General features: G+C 35.4%; 1 protein-coding gene across 3 annotated transcripts in view; it reads right to left on the bottom strand.

The window, feature by feature from the left end:
- Window positions 1–17,964, bottom strand: part of HCRTR2 (hypocretin receptor 2) — a 113,070-nt gene that overhangs the window by 12,108 nt on the left and 82,998 nt on the right. For all 3 annotated transcript variants that reach the window (XM_019830741.2, XM_003986250.5, XM_045057668.1), the window contains exon 4: window positions 16,346–16,461. In XM_019830741.2, the coding sequence (XP_019686300.2) occupies window positions 16,346–16,461 (116 nt within the window). The remainder of the gene's footprint in view (window positions 1–16,345; window positions 16,462–17,964) is intronic.

Here is a 17,964-nt window from a genome sequence, read left to right as displayed (position 1 = left end):
CCACAGGGAAAATGGCTATGGTCTCTGCCATCAGAATTAAAAACAAACAAAACCAGTGATAATGCTCTCTGTTAGCTGATGATCTGAATAAGGATAGAAGATGTTTAATCCTGAACTCATCTTGAGGACACCTGCAAATGTCTCCACTGATAAGTCGTCTGTCTAGAGAAAGTCCACGTAACAATATTAGAAAATGCCTATAATAACTGAGCATCACAAACTATGTATCGTCTTGAGTAATCATTAATGCGTTCCTAAAAGCAGATAATTCCAAATCCCACTTATACGTGATCAAGCAGACATTGAGATGGGTTGAATAAAATACCCATGTCTCCATCTAACAAGTCAGAATTAGCATTCAGTCCTGTCTCACTACAGAGTCTACCTTTTTTCCCATCGTTTCCATTTATAAGCTTCAACACAATGTATTATGGAAGTCAGTAAATTTTTATGCCTAGTTACGTGGAATAAATAATCATACAAAAGGGCAATTGAGAAATCCAGCCTGGTAGGCTGTCCATGGAGGAAGGTCTTCCCCTGCCATCTTAGGAAAGGCTCAACCATCTGACTGTGGAAAGTTCCTGGACACACACACACACACACACACACACACACACACACATTTATTCCATTATTTTCAATAAACTTTAAAATCATCTTTGATATGAAAATACATCCTGGAAGAGATATTATCACAATTATGAATTGGAAATATCATGTAAATGATGGACCTTGAACCCTGCCCTTTCTTAAAGTATTTGTGATTAGGATTAAGTCACAAGAAAAGGCAAATGCGTGGCATACATTAAAAGAATAGAGAATATTATGAACAACCAATACATTTGCAATCTTAAATGAGATGGATAAATACCTTTAAAAAAATAAAGATTACTGACACTATAATTCCAAACCTTGCTACAAAAAAAAAAAAAAAAAAAAAAAACCTTCCAGACCCAGATAGGATCATTGTTCCTGATCGATCAATTCGATTGAACAGTAAAAATAAACACTACCAATCTGATTCAGACTCTTTCTGAATTCAAAGAAACAATTATACTTTCTGACTAATTTTATAAGACCACAGTTATCCTAAAAGTAAAAAACATGACAACAAAAGAAAACAGTTGACAAAATATCTCTCATGAGTAGAGATGAAAAATTCCTGAAAATATATTATCAAATTGCACTCAGCAATATACAAAAAGGATAATAAAATTCACTCAATAAATCAGACTGATTCCAGCAATGCAGTGTTGATTAAACATTCAAAGGTTAATCAATGTAATTTTCATATTAACAGAATAAGAGAAATGACATTTCAAAAAATAAAGGAAAAGCATTTGAAAAATTCAACACATTTTCATGATACAAGTCTCAGTAAACTTGTAAACTAGTAATATAAAGAGACCTAATCAACCTGATAAAGGGCTTCTTACCTAATGGAAAAAGATGAATGCTTTTTTTTTTAAATATTTATTTTTGATGGGGCTCCTGGGTGGCTCAGTTGAGCATCAGACTTCAGCTCAGTCATGATTTCATGGCTCATGGGTTCAAGCCCCCCCAAGTGGGACTCTGCTGATGGCTTGGAGCCTGGAGCCTGCTTCTGATTCTGTGCCTCCCTCTCTCTCTGCCCCTCCCTCACTCATACTCTGTCTCTCTCCTTCTCAAAAATAAATTTTAAAAAACCATTAAAATTTTTGTAAGTATTTTTTGAGAGAGAGAGAGAGTACAAGTGGGGAGGGGTAGAAAGAGAGGGGACAGAGGATCTGAAGCAGCCTCTGTGCTGACAGCAGTAATAAGTCTTTTCTCACTACTTCTACTCAACATTATACTGGAGGTCCCAACCAGTACAAGAAGACAAGAAAAATATATAAAAGGTATATAGATTGATTTTATTGAGGACATTATTGCTTACGAAGTAAATCCTAGGGAATCTCCAAAACTCCACTAGAATTGTTACATGAAATTAGCAATATGCAGGATCCAAAATCAAAAAACAATCAGTTGTATTTCTTTGATATGATTTACTATAGAAATCTATAAATTATATATATATATATATATATATATATATATATATATATATATATATATATACACACACACACACATTGTATCATTCAGATGACCAAAATATACTAGATCTTCATCTACCATTCCTGTAAGTACTTCAGTGCCATAAAGGTGAGATGGTATCTTGTTTTAAACAAGGGAACCTAAAGTCAAAAGCTAGTTGCCAGGAGGACCAACCATTAAAGGGTTGTAACTTTCAGTCCCACTCCCTGACCTCTGGGTAAGAAAGAGGGCTGGAGTTTGAATCAGCCAAAGCCAATGACTTACTCAATCATGACTACATAATGAAACCTCTATAAAAACCCAAAAGGACAATGGGTTTCAGAGAGCTTCCCGGCTGGTGAATGTAAGGAGATGCGGGGTGAGAGGTTTACCAGGAGGGAGCCTGGAAGCTCCTTACCCTGTGTATCTCTTCATCTGCCTGTTGATTTGTATCCTTTAGCATATACTTTAATAAACTAGTAAACACAAGTGTTTCAAAAATGAGCCACTTTAGCAAATTAAAACAATCTGAGGAGGAGGTCATTGGAATCCCCAATCTGTGGTTGGTCTGTCAGTCAGAAGCACAGGTCACAGCCTGGGGCTTGTGACTGGCACCTAAAGTGGGAAGTGGGGCAGAGGTGCCTGGGTGGCTCAGTCAGTTAAGCATCCGCCTCTTGGTTTTGGCTCAGGTCATGATCTCATGGTTTGTGGGTTCAAGCCCCTCATTGGGCTCCATGCTGACAGCACGGAGCCTGCTTGGGATTCTCTCTCTCCCTCTCTCTCTGCTGCTGCTCACTCAGTTTCTGTCTCTCAAAATAAATAAATAAACTTAAAAAAATTAAAGTGATAAGTGGGAGAGCAGTCTTGTAGGACTGAACCCTAAAACACGTGGAATCTATCTTCAAGTAGATAGTGTCAGAATTGCTGACATTGGTGTTGTGTGTACCAGAACACCACACCCTAAACATTAGAATTAGGTCTGGGAAACCTAAAAGAACTTCTATAAACCAGTAATAAACAACTGGAAAATTCGATTACAAAATAACGTGAGTTTCAATGGAAAGAACAAGTAATCTTATTCTTTAACAATACATGGACAAAATATGTATACATAAGATTATATAAGTTGTTAAGAGCTATCAAAAAAGACAAATAAATGGGGAGATATACCATGTCAATGAATTGGAACTTAAAGTTATTAATATGTCAATTTTCCTCCAAGTCATCCATAGATTAAATGCAATCAATCCCATTCAAAAAAGCAGCAATTTTCTTCAGAAAGGTGAAACACAGATTTGCAAAATGTTTATGAAATGCTGTGCAGTTATGAAGGAACCCAGTACAGAGTCACTTAATGGCCAGGAAAGGGAGTATAACTACTCAAAGCAGAGAAGGAAAAGGCAGAGAGGAGGGCCATGAAATGGTGGTACATAAACAGGCCACGAACAACACCGCTCAATGCTGGCAAATGCTCAAGCAAGAAATCCTTAGGGAAACGTTTTTTGGAAATCATTGGTGCTTCATTGAGAGATGTTTCAGTGGAGGGATAGGATTTGAATAAGAATAAAGTGGGCTGAGAGATCAGTGGGAGTGGAAGGTGGTGAGAAAAAGGAGTCAACAAATAAAAATGTCATGCATTTTAGCTAGCAGGAGGAGCAAAGGGTTAAGTTAACATCTGGAAGAGTCTGAGAGTTAGGATGAGAGTCCTTAAAAATGCCCACTCCAGGAGGACACTCTTCTTTACCTTTCCTCTATCCTTTAGCTCATTACCCATTTTATCATAATAGAGTACAACTGATGCTTGGTAGATGCTATCTCATATAAAGCAATAATCTCTATCTTCCTCTGTGTGTCTGGCAAAAACAATGGAACTTTTTCTTATTTTTTACATTACCATTTGAAAATGATTTGGCTCTAAGACCCACAGACATTTTTTCCATACAACTCCATGACTTTTTTTTTTAATCCTGCTACAGCTCTTTTATTTATTTTTAAATGTTTATTTATTTTTGAGAGAGAGAGAGAGAGAGAGAACAAGCAGAGGAGTGGCAGAGAAGGGAGGCACAGAATCTGAAGTAGGCTCCAGGCTCCACATAGCCCAATGCAGGGCCCGAACCCACAAACCATGAGATCATGACATGAGCTGAAGTTGAAAGCTTAACTGACTGAGCTACCCAGGCTGCCCAAAGCACAGCCTTTCTAGAGATTAGATGTATATGCTAATTCCTCATAAGAATCTGTCCCTCTCTTGACTTCATTCTCAATCTTGCAATAAATAGCTCTACTTGCAGATTCTACAGATGACCCTGCTACAGACAACAGCAGCTATAATTGTTGTCCCTGATTCACCCAACCCTCGAACTCAAGGCTCTTGTCCTTTGTCCATCCCCAGATGTGTTGTCTCTCAACATGACTCCATCACCCAATTAGCTCTTTGTAGAAACTGGCTTCCCCTTCCCTTCCTGGAATCCAACAAATGGTTTTCACTGAATAGGTCCTCTCACGCTTCCATACTTCTATGGACCTTAAAATCTTAGTCACAAACAACCTTTGGATAATTCCCATTACATATTCTCATTGCATCAACATGTTGAGTTGTGTGTTTAACCTTTTTTCCTTCTCCAGAGGTTGAGCAGAAGAATTCGTAAAAGAATTCCCTCCATCTTTAGTTACTTTTTTAAAAAAATCCCTTTTTGTTATTTTTATTTTTTAATGTTTATTTATTTTTGAGAGAGAGAGAGAGAGAGAGAGAGAGAGAGAGTGTGAGCAGGGGGTGGGGGCAGAGAGAGGGGGGAGACACAGAATCTGAAGCATGCTCCAGGCTCTGAGCTGTCAGCACAGAGCCTGCCTGACACGGAGCTCGAATTCACAAACTCTTGTTTTTTTGTTTGTTTTTTTTTAACGTATTTATTGAGACATAATTTATATGTCATAAATTCCCTTTTAAGGGGTACAGTTAAGTAGGTTTTAGTGTATTCGCAAAGTTGTGCAATTATCACCCCATCACTGTCTACTTCCAGAGTATTTCCATCACCGTGAAATAAAACTCCAAACCCTTTAGCAGTCACTTCCTATCTCCCCATCCTACTACCCGCTGCAAACACAAACCATTCTGGCTTTATAAAATTTCCTATTCTCTACATTTCATGTAAACAGAATCATACAATATGTAGTTTTTTGGGTCAGGCTATTTTCACTTAATAATAATTTCAAGATTCACCCATATTGTAGTATTTCAATATTTCATTATTTTTTATAGCTAAATAATATTCTATTGTACACCTATACCACAATTAGTTTATTAATTCATCCATTGATGGACATTGATTTGTTTCCACTTTTGGACTGCTATTGATGCTGTTGCTATGCACAACAATGTATAAGTTTTTATGTGGACATGTTTTCAATTCTCTTGGGTATATAGTTAGGGATTAAATTGCTACCACATGGTAATCCTTTAAGATTTTGAGGAATGGCCAAACCATTTTCCAAAGTAGCTGCATCAGTTTCCATTTTTACCAGCCGTATAATGAGAGTACTAATTTCTCTGCATTCTCACCAATAATTGTTATCTTAAAAAAATTATTTTAGCCACCATATTGAGTGTGAAGAGATCTCTTACTGTGGCTTTGATTTGCATTTTCCTAATAACTAACATTGTTGAGCATCTTTTGATGTGCTTATTGGCCATTTCTTTATTTTCTTTGAAGAAAATGTTATTAAAATCATTGCCCACTTTTAATGTGTTATTTCTTTTTATTGTTGAATCATAAGAGTTCTTTATATATTTTTGATATGTCTTTTATCATATATTTGATTTGCAAACATTTTCTCCGATTCTGTGGGTCACCTCTTCACTCTCCTCATGGTATACTCTGAAGTGCGAATGTTTTTATTCCAATAGCATCCAGTTTATCTATTTTTAAAATTTTTTTGCTTGTGGTTAGGCGTAATTTAAATCATTAGTCTAAAACAAAGTCATAATGATGCCTGACCTCAGTCTTATAATGAATGTGTTGTCCTCTAAGATTTTGAGATGGCCCCTGACTTACAATGGTTTGGCCTATGATTTTTTTAACTTTATAATGGTACAAAAGTAATACACATTCAGTAGAAATTGTTCTTTGAAATTTGAAATTTGATATTTCCCTGGGCTATTAATATGTGGTAAAATATTCTCTCGTGATTCCAGGAAGTGGCAGTGAGCACCCAGTCAGCCATACAGTCATGAAGGTAAACAATTGTTACATTTAAACCTATTCTGTGTTTTACTTTCAGTACAGTATTTAATAAATGCATGAAATATTCAACACTTTATTTTTTTCAATTTATTTTGAGAGAGAGCGTGTCTGCATGAGCCAGCAGGCTAAGGGCAGAGAGAGAGAGAGAGAGAGAGAATCCCAAGCAGGTTCTACTCTGTTAGCTAAGAGCCCATAAGTCTCCATCCCACCAACCGTGAGATGATGACCTGAGCTGAGATCAAGAGTCGGGTGCTTAACTGACTGAACCACCCCGGCGCCTGCCAACACTTTACTATAGAATAGGTTTTATGTTAGATTATTTTGCCCAAATGTAGGTTAATATATGTGTTCTTCACACATTTAAATTAGGGTAGGCTAAGTGATGATATTTTACACAGGTCAGGTGTATTAAATGAATTTTTGACCTAGGTTATTTTCAACTTATGATGGCTTTATTGGGTTGTAACCCCACTGTACATTGAGGAAGATCTGTATTAACTCTCATATTTAAGTCTAGAATCTACTCTGAGTTAAATTTTATATATGGTGAAAGGTGATGTTAATTCCATTATTTTGAGTATATAAAGTCGCCCCAGCAGGATTTGCTGACAAGACTATGATTTTCCCCATTGAATTGTGAGACACTTTTGTTAATAATTAATTAACCATAAACATAAGGGTTTTTTCAGTCAAAATTGCACCAGCATTCTTCTCGAAGCTAGAACAAGCTATCCTAAAATTCATATGGAACCACAAAAGGCCCCGAATAGTCAAAGTAATTTTGAAGAAGAAGACCAAAGAGGGAGGCATCACAATCCCAGACTTTAGCCTCTACTACAAAGCTGTAATCATCAAGACAGCATGGTATTGGCACAAAAATAGACACATAGACCAATGGAATAGAATACAACTACAGAATTGGACCCACAAAAGTATGGCCAACTAATCTTTGACAAAGCAGAAAAGAATATCCAATGGAAAGAAGGCAGTCTCTGTAACAAGTGGTGCTGGGAGAACTGGAGAACAACATGCAGAAGAATGAAACTAGACCACTTTCTTACATCATTCACAAAAATAAACTCAAAATGGATAAACGACCTGAATGTGAGACAGGAAACCATCAAAACCCTAGAGGTGAAAGCAGGAAAAAACCTCTCTGACGTCAGCTGCAGCAATTTCTTACTTGGCACATCTCCAAAGGCAAGGGAATTAAAAGCAAAAATGAACTATTGGGACCTCATCAAGATAAAAAGCTTCTGCACTGAAAAGGAAACCATCAACAAAACTAAAAGGCAACCGACAGAATTGGAAAAGATATTTGCAAATGACATATTGGACCAAAGGCTAGTGTCCAAAACCTATAAAGAATTCACCAAACTCCACACCCAAAAAACAGATAATCCAGTGAAGAAATGGGCAAAAGACATGAATAGACACTTCTCTAAAGACATCCAGATGGCCAACAGGCATATGAAAAGATGCTCAATGTCACTCCTCATCAGGGAAATACAAATCAAAACCACACTGAGATCTCACCTCATGCCAGTCAGACTGGCTAAAATGAACAAATCAGGAGACTATAGATGCTGTAGAGGATGTGGAGAAATGGGAACCCTCTTGCACTGTTGGTGGGAATGCAAACTGGTGCAGTCGCTCTGGAAAACAGTGTGGAGGTTCCTCAAAAAATTAAAAATAGACCTACCCTATGACCCAGCAATAGCACTGCTAGGAACTTACCCAAGGGATACAGGGGTACTGATGCATAGGGGCACTTGTACCCCAATGTTTGTAGCAGCACTTTCAACAATAGCCAAATTATGGAAAGAGCCTAAATGTCCATCAACTGATGAATGGATAAAGAAATTGTGGTTTATATACACAATGGAGTACTACAGGGCAATGAGAAAGAACAAAATATGGCCCTTTATAGCAACGTGGATGGAACTGGAGAGTGTGCTGCTAAGTGAAATAAGTCATACAGAGAAAGACAGATACCATATGTTTTCACTCTTATGTAGAAACTGAGAAACTTAACAGAACACCATGGGGGAGGGGAAGGGAAAAAAAAAAAGTTAGAGAGGGAGAGAGCCAAACCATAAGAGACTCTTAAAAACTGAGAATAAACTGAGGGTTGATGGAGGGTGGGAGGGAGGGGAGGGTGGGTGATGGGCATTGAGGAGGGCCCCTGTTGGGATGAGCACTGGGTGTTGTATGGAAACCAATTTGACAATAAATTTCATATTAAAACAAAACAAAATACATAAGGTTTTTTGCAGACTTTGAATTCTATTTCACTGACCTATATGACTATCTGTATGCAAATACTACACTATCTTGATTACTTAAGTTTTATAAGATTGGACATTGAAAGGTGACTTTTCCAACTTTGTCTTTTTGAAGATTATTTTGGCCATTCCTGGTCTCTTTCATTTCCACGTTGATTTTAGTACAGTTTGCCAATTTGTGCAAAAACAAAAAAACTAACAAAAATCCACAAGGCAGCTGGGTGTATGATAGGGATTGTGATGAATCCGTGGATTGGTTTGAAGAATTTTTCTATCTTACCAATATTAAGTATTCCATTCCATGAATATGGAATGTCATTTCATTTATGTAGTTTATGTAGTCCTTCTTTAATTTTTAAATGATCCTGCATATTTTTATATATTATTCATTTATTCTATTAAATTTATAACTGTTTTACTTTTTTGGTGCTATTTTATGTGGAATTATTTTGTTAATTCCAGTTTTAGGTTGTTCTTTACTAGTTTATAGACATGAAACTAATTTTTATTTACTGATCTATTATTTTCAAAACTTACTGAACTTGTTTATTAATTTTTTGCAGGTGGATTCTTTAGGATTTTCTATGTACAAGTTCATGTACTCTATGAAGAAAGAGAGCTTACTTCTTACTTTTCAATCTTGATGACTTTTATTATTATTATTATTATTTCTTGACTAACTGACCTGGGTAGAATATAGTTCTATTCAATATTGAATAGATTAAATAGAACTGCTAAGATCAGATATCCTTGTCATGTTCCTGATCTTAGCAGGGGAATATTCAGTCTTTCACTGTAAGATATAATGTTAGCTGTAGGATTTTATAGATACCTTTTATCAAATTGAAGTCTATTTTTTTTCCTAGTTGATTGAGTGCTTTTATCTTGAAAGGGTATTTTTCGGTCAAATGCTTTGTTGCATTTACTGAAATGATCATGTGGATTTTGTCTTCTGTTAATGTAGTATTACACTGATTGATTTTCAAATCCTGCTTCATCATCCTGTATTACCTTTTTTACATATCGGGTATGGTTTGCTAGTATTTTGTTGAGTATACTACTCTGTATTCTTAAGTATATTAGTCTGTAGTTTTCTTGTGATATCTTTGTCTACTTTTAATAGCAGTGTAATTCTGGCCTTATGGAATGATGTGGGGTGTGTTCTCTCCTCTACTTTTTGGAAGAGTTTGTGGAAGTTTGGTATTAATGGTCCTTTAAATATTTGGTAGAATTCAACAGTGAAGCCAGTGGGCTTTTTCTGTGGGAAATTTCTTATTACTAATTTAATCTCTTGATTTATAATAGGTCTATTCAGATTTTCTAATTCTCCTTTAGATGATTTTAGTAGTTTGTGTCTTTTTATGAATTTGTCCACTTTATGCTATCTATCTCTTTACTATCTTTTCTGGCATGCAATTATTCATAGCATTCCCTTACCCTTTCTATTTCTGTAACATTTGTGGTGATGTTCCTCTTTTACTTGTGATTTTAGTGATCTGAATCTTTTCTTGTTTTTTTTTGTCAGTATCTTTCAAAGAACCGATTTTCAGTTTAATTGACTTTTATCTATTATTTTCCATATTCTATTTCCTTACACTCTACGCTTTATTATTTCCTTCCTACTATTTGCTTTGGTCTTTAATGTTTTCTTCTATTTCTAACTTCTAAAAGTGGAATGTTGGTTTACTGATATGAGATCTTTCTTCTTTTGAACATAGGTGATATAACTATCAATTTCTCTCCAAACAGTTCTTTTGCTGAATTCCGTAAGTTTTGATGTATTGTTTTCATTTTTATTTATTTCAAAGTATTTTAAGCTCTTTTGTAATTTCTTCTTTTACCATTTGATTATTTATTTATTTATTTTTAATGGTCAGAAAACTTATTTTTTTTAACATTTATTCATTTTTGAGAGACAGAGAGAGACAGAGCATAAGCAGGGGAGGGGTAGAGAGAGAGGGAGACACAGAATCCAAAGCAGGCTTCAGGCTCTGAGCTGTCAGCACAGAGACTGACACAGGGCTCGAACTCATGAACCATGAGATCATGACCTGAGCCGAAATCAGAAGCCTGACTCAGCCACCCAGGCGCCCCTACCTTTTGGTTATTTAAAAGTGAAAGGTTTAAATTCCATATACTTGTGAATGAATTTCCCATTTTCTGTCTTTGGTTAATGTCCAATATAATTCAATTATAGTAGAAGAATGCACTTTTTATGACTTCCATTATTTTAAGTGTTCTGAGACTTGCTTTATGGCTTATCATTGGATCTAGTCTGGAGAAGAGTCCATGTGCACTTTTGATGAATGCACATTCTGCTGTTTTTGAAGGAATGTTCTGTAGACACTTGTTAGGTCTAGTTGGTTGATAGTTTTGTACCAGTCTTCTATTTCCTTGTTAATATTCTGCCTAGATTTTCTATCCATTACTGAAAGAGGAGTACTAAAGTTTTCAACTATTACTGTTGCATTGTGGAATTCTCCTTTCAATTCTGTTTTTGCCTCATGTATTGTGGATTTCATTTGCTAAGTTTATAATTCTTTTAGAAAAATTTTTAAATTTTACTTATTTATTTTTGAGAGAGAGAGAGAGAGAGAGAGAGAGAGAGAAAATGTGTGTGAGTGGGGGAGAGACAGAGGCAGGGGAGACAGAATTCCAAGCAGAGCCTGAGGCAAGGCTTGAATTCATGAACCATGAGGTGATGACCTGAGCCAAAATCAAGAGTCAAATGCAAAACCAACTGAGCCACCCAGGCACCCCAAGTTTATAATTTTCATAACTTCCTGATAGATCGACTTATTATTTTGAAATATCCTTATTTATCTACAGTTAATTTTTTTAACTTTAGAGACAGAGAGCAAGAGCAGGAGAGAGGGACAGAGCAGGGGGACACACACACACAAAGAGAGAGGGAGAGGGAGAGAGAGGGAGAGGGAGAGAGAGAGGGAGAGGGAGAGGGAGAGGGGGAGAGAGAGAGAGAGAGAGAGAGAGAGAGAGAGAGAGAGAGAGAGAGAGAGAGAATCTTAGCATGGAGAGAATCTCCAGAGTGTGGAGCTCAATGTGGGGCTCACTCTCATGACCCTGGGATCACAACCTGAGCCAAGATCAAGAGCCAGACACTCAGCTGACTGAGCCACCCAGCCACCCCAGTCACAATTTTTTTTGGAAGATTTTTATTTTTAAGTTATCTCTACACCCAGTTTGAGGCACAAACTCACAAACTCGAGGTCAAGAATCACATGCTTTACTGACAGCCAGCCAGGCATCCCTATAGTCACAGTTTTTGTTAAAGTTTCCTTTAATATTACTACAGCTACTTCAGCTTTATTTTGGTTACTGTTTCCATAGTATGTTTTTTCCTACTATTTTATATTTAACTATTTGTGTCTTTGAGTATGAGATGTGTCTTTTGTAGATAGCATGGAGTTGTATCGTTTTATGTTTGTTTTTTTATTCTGTCAATCTCTGGCATGTTTTATTCATTTACATTAACTTAGTTATTGAAAAGGAATAATTTGTATCCATCAGTTTGCTGTTTGTTTCTGTATGTATCAAGTCTATTTTGTTCCTCTATTCCTCCATTGCTGCTTTATGTTAAATAGATATTTTCTAGTATACCATTTTAATGCTCTTGCTTCCTTTTTTTCACAATAGTCTTCTGAGTTATTTTCTTAGTTGTTGCCCTGAGAGTTACAATTAGCAACCTAAACAATATTTGGATTAATGGAAATTTGATTTCAATAGTGTATAAAAACTTTGATCCAATCTAGCTTCATTCCCTTCTCTTTCCTTTGAATTATACTTTACATTATAAGCTGAATCTATACAGTTTTATAATTATTGCTTTATGCTATTGTGTCTTAAGTCAAGTAGGAGAATAAAAGTATTACAAACAGAAATATTTATACTTTCTTTTGTATTTACCTATGTGGTTACTTTCATTAGTGCTCTTTATTTCTCTGTGTGGACTTGAGGTATCACCTTTTGATTCTGCCGCCTCAAGTACAATTTGCTGTCTATTTTCTCACACAGGACTGAGTTATCATCCCCTAATATTAATTATTTTAAGTTTTCTTAGACGAATGTTGAATAACAAAGAGTAGTAGAAAAGACTGTGATAAAAATTAGGACAGGAAAATTTTTTCAAAGTTACATTCCTTGGTAAGTTGAAATTCAGTTCAGACTCAAAGATCAGGTATGATTCATCCCCAGTTCATCCCACAGTACCAGTAACATAGTGGGTGCTTAATAAATATTTTTGGAATGAGTTAACATGAGTTCACATGATGATTATAATTTAAGTGTTGAATTATCGCAGCCTAGAACTAGTAAGAACACTGATAGAGTCATATAAGCTAAGATTAAACAGGTCTTAGAAAGAAGAGGCTTAGAGAAGCCTCTGTAGAATCTCCAGACTGAATGAATTTCCTGAGTCACATTATCAAGAAAGAATTTAAGTCATTGATTATAGCAAAGCATTAGTTAATTCATTTAATGAAGATTGAAGTTCTTGAGAAAGTCAGACAAGGTCGCATGCTTTACTCATTAATAATCTTACACTTAGAAATCCCAAAGTATGTAACAGATTCCATGCATCTGTAATGTTAAGCAAATAAGATAGGCCCTCCATTTGATGGCTCACTTGATGTAGCCTATGGCACACATAATGCCTTGGAACTCAGTTTATAGACATTAACAGTTGGAAACTCAGAGTTGCTCAAGCAGAATTCTACATAATCACCCATTTGGGGTTAATTTACTTTATTGTGGCTCCTAAAGTGAGCTCAGCTGAACTTGTCATTTTCCATTCCAATCTGTTTTGTAAATGTTTTTAGTTTCACAGCCCAAGCATTTTACTGCAAATCTCCTAGATCATGTGGTTTGTGCTAACCAGAACAATTCATCAAAAGAATGTAGGTTATTTCTAAACCTGCAATACAATTTTGAACTTACTTTAGAGTTTGAGAAATGAAGAACTATAAGCTTTAATAATGGAGAAATAAACTGGTTGGAGTTTGGTAGTTATCTATTCAACATTTTTTGGATTACTTTCTTTGTGCAAGATACCATACCATTAAGTGTTTGGGATTCAATGATGAACAATACCGATTTAGGTACCCCACGGAGTTTTAAAGTCATGTCAATCTGGAAATAAATGAATAAGTCAATATAAACATCTATTATATGTAATGCACATTACTAGAAAAAATATGGAAGTAGGGAATGCTCTTAACACTGAATATTTCTAGTCAAGAATCTCAATGGAAATCTAAAATATCTTTACTCCTACATACTCATTAAAAGCGTTTTCTCTTTCAAGAAAAATTTCAAATTCCAATTTTTCGATGAATTGTTCTATGAACAACTGGGCAATGAATTCCCCAATGTTCTCTTCTTTCTAAATATTCCCAGAACTTCCTCTTATTTTTCTACTCACTTTTTTCTTACAAAGTATTTATTCAGCAACAGATACGTTCTATGTATATTACAAATTGGTGGGATATAAGACAAAGACTAGAGTGTACTATCTTCATCTGTAGAGTAGAGCAGATAGACAAAAAAAATGTCATTCTAATGTTATTTAAAAGCACTGTGAAAGAGATCTATTTAAGAAAGTCATCATATACATGGATTCAACACATGCTTGTTATTTTAGATATATAAGCAGATTCCGTTGAAAGGACGATTAACAGTATATACCATTAAGGCATTTTAATTGATGAGCACTTTCTGTGCTCTAGGCACTTGAATTAACTCATCAAATAAGTGTAACAACTCTGAGAGGCAGATGCTATGCAACCCCACTCTAAAGATCATGAAAGAGAGGCAGAGAAATTTTAAAAAATTGACAAAACGCATGCATGTATTAAGTTGCAGACTCAGGATTTAAACTCATGTAGTCCCGACCCTGAGTCTGTGGTTTTGAATTCTCTGTACTGTATCATTCCAATTATTCACTCAGCTTGTAAGAAGATTCCTACTGCCTTTTCACTTGCAGTGTGTTTCTGTGAGAGTAGGATACTTCCCTTCTCCATTGGTCCAGTTAATCACAAGACTTGTTTTGGCAAATGAAATATGAGGAGACTTAACACATGCCAGTTCAAAGCAAAGATTTAAGACACAGTACATATTTCTTCCAGATTCCTTGCCCTTTCCCTCAGTTCCAGAATGGCATGTCCCAGGAAGTGCTGTTCCTTTAGACTGAGTTCCGAAATGAGACGACAAGGAGAACACAGCCATAGCCCATCCTCACTATTGCCATGGAACGTCAGTGAGACAAACTTGCTGCAAAGCCACATATTTTAAGGTTGTTTTTTAACAGCAGAATAATGTAGCAAATACTGACTAGTATAATAACAGTTACCAAGAAGTGGGCACGATACCACAAGCACCCTAAAATGTGTGATATCACGGCCAGGTGGAGAGTGTTGAGGAAACCATCACTGGGACCTATAAAACAACACTCATGTTATACAGGGGTACACATTTGTTACATTAGTTGAAAAATTAGAGGTCAGAATGATTGTAAATATTGTTAACAGCTACATTTTTTAAGATTATAAAAGAAATTGTTTCTTTGCACAAATAGAGGAAAAGAAAAAAAAAGTTGGAATTATAAGACACAGGGTGGAAAAATGCAACCATGACTCATATTCAACCAGTAAAAGATATCTTGAAAAATTGCTTTGACTAACAAAATTTGAAGGAGACTCAAATTAAGACTCACCCTCAAAGACCAAAGAAAAGCTTTGTGGAATCCTTTTAATGAATTAGTGTGGTCCAGTAAATTCTTCCCAGTGGATAAAATACATAAGAGCAAACAGACTAACAGCATGGCTTTCCACAAGCCTGATGAGCTCTCAGTGCTGGCAATAAGTTTAGAGAAAGAGAGAGATACATTTCCAAGAGGTGTGGCATTTTAAGGTAAAATGTATAAGAGGATAAGCTATACCCATTGTCGAAACTTTTATAAACCATTACATGTATCTGTTGCTGATTTACTTTGAATCATCAAGGTTCCGCTTAAGCGTTTCCTGCTCTGAATTAGATACCATACCCATCCACCAAGCCTTCCTCTGATCATCTGGCTTATCTTTATGAAGATGATTTTCACTCTGCATCTGACTCTTTCCCTCCTCTAGTCTATGAATTCATCGGTGATGTGGACAGGGGCTTTTAGCTTTTTATCAGATATGTGTGCAAAATAAATATGACACAATAAATGATGAATGAGCGACAGAGAATGAATATACTCACTGGGAGAGCAAAATTACCTAACAAATTACAATAATCCCCAATCAGTATTATAAACAGTTTCTAAAATTCTAAATTCTGCCTGACTCTCTACTGTGCTAAAATAATATTAATAATAATAAGATCTTTGAAGTTGGAGATTTAACCCATATAATAAAAATGTACTACATAAATCTCATAAAGACGACAACATTATTTACATACAGTCTCAGGAAACTTTAAACAATTTTTCGTTATTTATTTGACAAAGTAAAACTTATATGAATCCTAGACAAAAATCAAATCAATTCATCACAGTGCTTTAAAATTTAAAGTCATTAAGGCAGTTCATAAACACATTCCCTAAATATCAACCTAAAAAATTGCCTAGGCATATTTCCATGGTTAGGGCCTCAACATTTTAGAATACAGTCTTTCAGTAGGCATATTATGTTGGTTCAGTGTACTCTTCACTTTTACTTTTGAGCACATCCTATGCAAAGCATAAAGAAATCATTTGAAATCACGTACCTGTCGACACCAGAGTTTACGAAATATTTGCAGATAGGCCAACACCATAAGGCACAGTGGTGCCATATACGTGACCAGGAAGAAACAGATGTGATACATCTTGGGGTAAATTTCACCTGAAATGAAAGCCAAAATAATGAAATCTGGTTTTATAATTCACATATTTTTTTAAAGGTATGTCTGTCAATGTTTTGCCTTCCAAGTACACATTTAACTTCTATATGACTTCACAGGCATGTCACACACACACACACACACACACACACACACACACACACACACACAATGTGAAGTCTTGATTTCATTTAATGTACTCAGAAAGGAATAACAACTAACCATTTCTTACTGTGTGTTAACACTGGCTATCCAAAGTCAAGCATTCATTTATCAAAAATAAGTTATCTAGGCTAATTAATGAAAATTAACTTGGAATGCGCTATACTTAAATTCTCAATAGGAAACAAGACAAGTGATTCTTTCTCATTATAAGTTTCTGGAGAAATGGGAAGCTATTCCAGTTGTACCCCCACGTACGAATGTGGAATTTTTTTGGAAAAATAAACACAGCAATCATTTAATGATTCTTTTTGTTGATTATCAGAACAATATAAAATTTCTCTGAGTATTTTGTTTGTATGTATATATATGTATGCAATGCACTTTTAATAAAAATGATATTCTTAAGGTTTTTTACTTAATCTTTAAACATTTTTTTAATATTTATCTCATTGATTTAGTCATGAGCACCTCTAGGATTGTAGCAATTTCTTGCCATTAAGTCTAGGTACACAGGTGATACATATCACAGATTGGGCCTTTATTAAAGAGTCAATTATTCAAATAATAAATAACATTGTGCTTTAATATATATTTTTAGCTTTTCTAAATATATTTATTACTGACTTTTAATTGTTTTCTTTATTTTTTTAAAGATTTGATTTTTAATCTCTACACCCAACATGGGGCTCGAAATCACAACCCCGAGATCAGGAGTCACATGCTGCACCAACGGAGCCAGCCAGGAGTCCCTACTGACTTTTTAAATGCTTTGAAGGATATTTTTCCCATACTTGTATTTGAATATATCACAGTGATCCAGTTACTTTTACTTAAATGGAAAACAGGAAATAGAATGCATCCTACATGGATTCCATGGATACTAAATGCAGTAATTAGATATAATTCTAATTGAACGCTAACAAAATACAAATTTAATTTTTTTTTCATTTCTAAAAATTAAGCAGCTTTATTTGGGTTTGATACTGGCAATGAGGTTAGTTCCATACTATTATTGAGGGATAATGCTATCACCTCTATGCATTTTTTTTCCCCATAGCTTCAGAAAGGGCACGTAGAAGCATGAAGAGTCAGTTCTGTGATCAAATGTGTTAAGGACAATTTACAGTCAGGATTAACCAACAGTAACTATGAAGATGAACACAATAATTGATAATATTCATTGAACAATCATTCATTTCATTGTTACTGAATATGTTTTAAATATATCTATGAGTTGACTATTCTCCACAATCTTGAGTCCATCACCTTGTCTTCTAGAGTTGGCTGAGTTTAACAGTCTCCTTATTTTTCTTTCTAAACTCCATCTTCTCAGGTAGATG

Source organism: Felis catus, chromosome B2, assembly GCF_018350175.1.
Source record: "Felis catus isolate Fca126 chromosome B2, F.catus_Fca126_mat1.0, whole genome shotgun sequence".
Lineage (NCBI taxonomy): Eukaryota > Metazoa > Chordata > Mammalia > Carnivora > Felidae > Felis > Felis catus.
The sequence above is the reverse complement of the archived record's forward strand: the minus strand, read 5'-3'. Positions and strand labels throughout refer to the sequence as shown.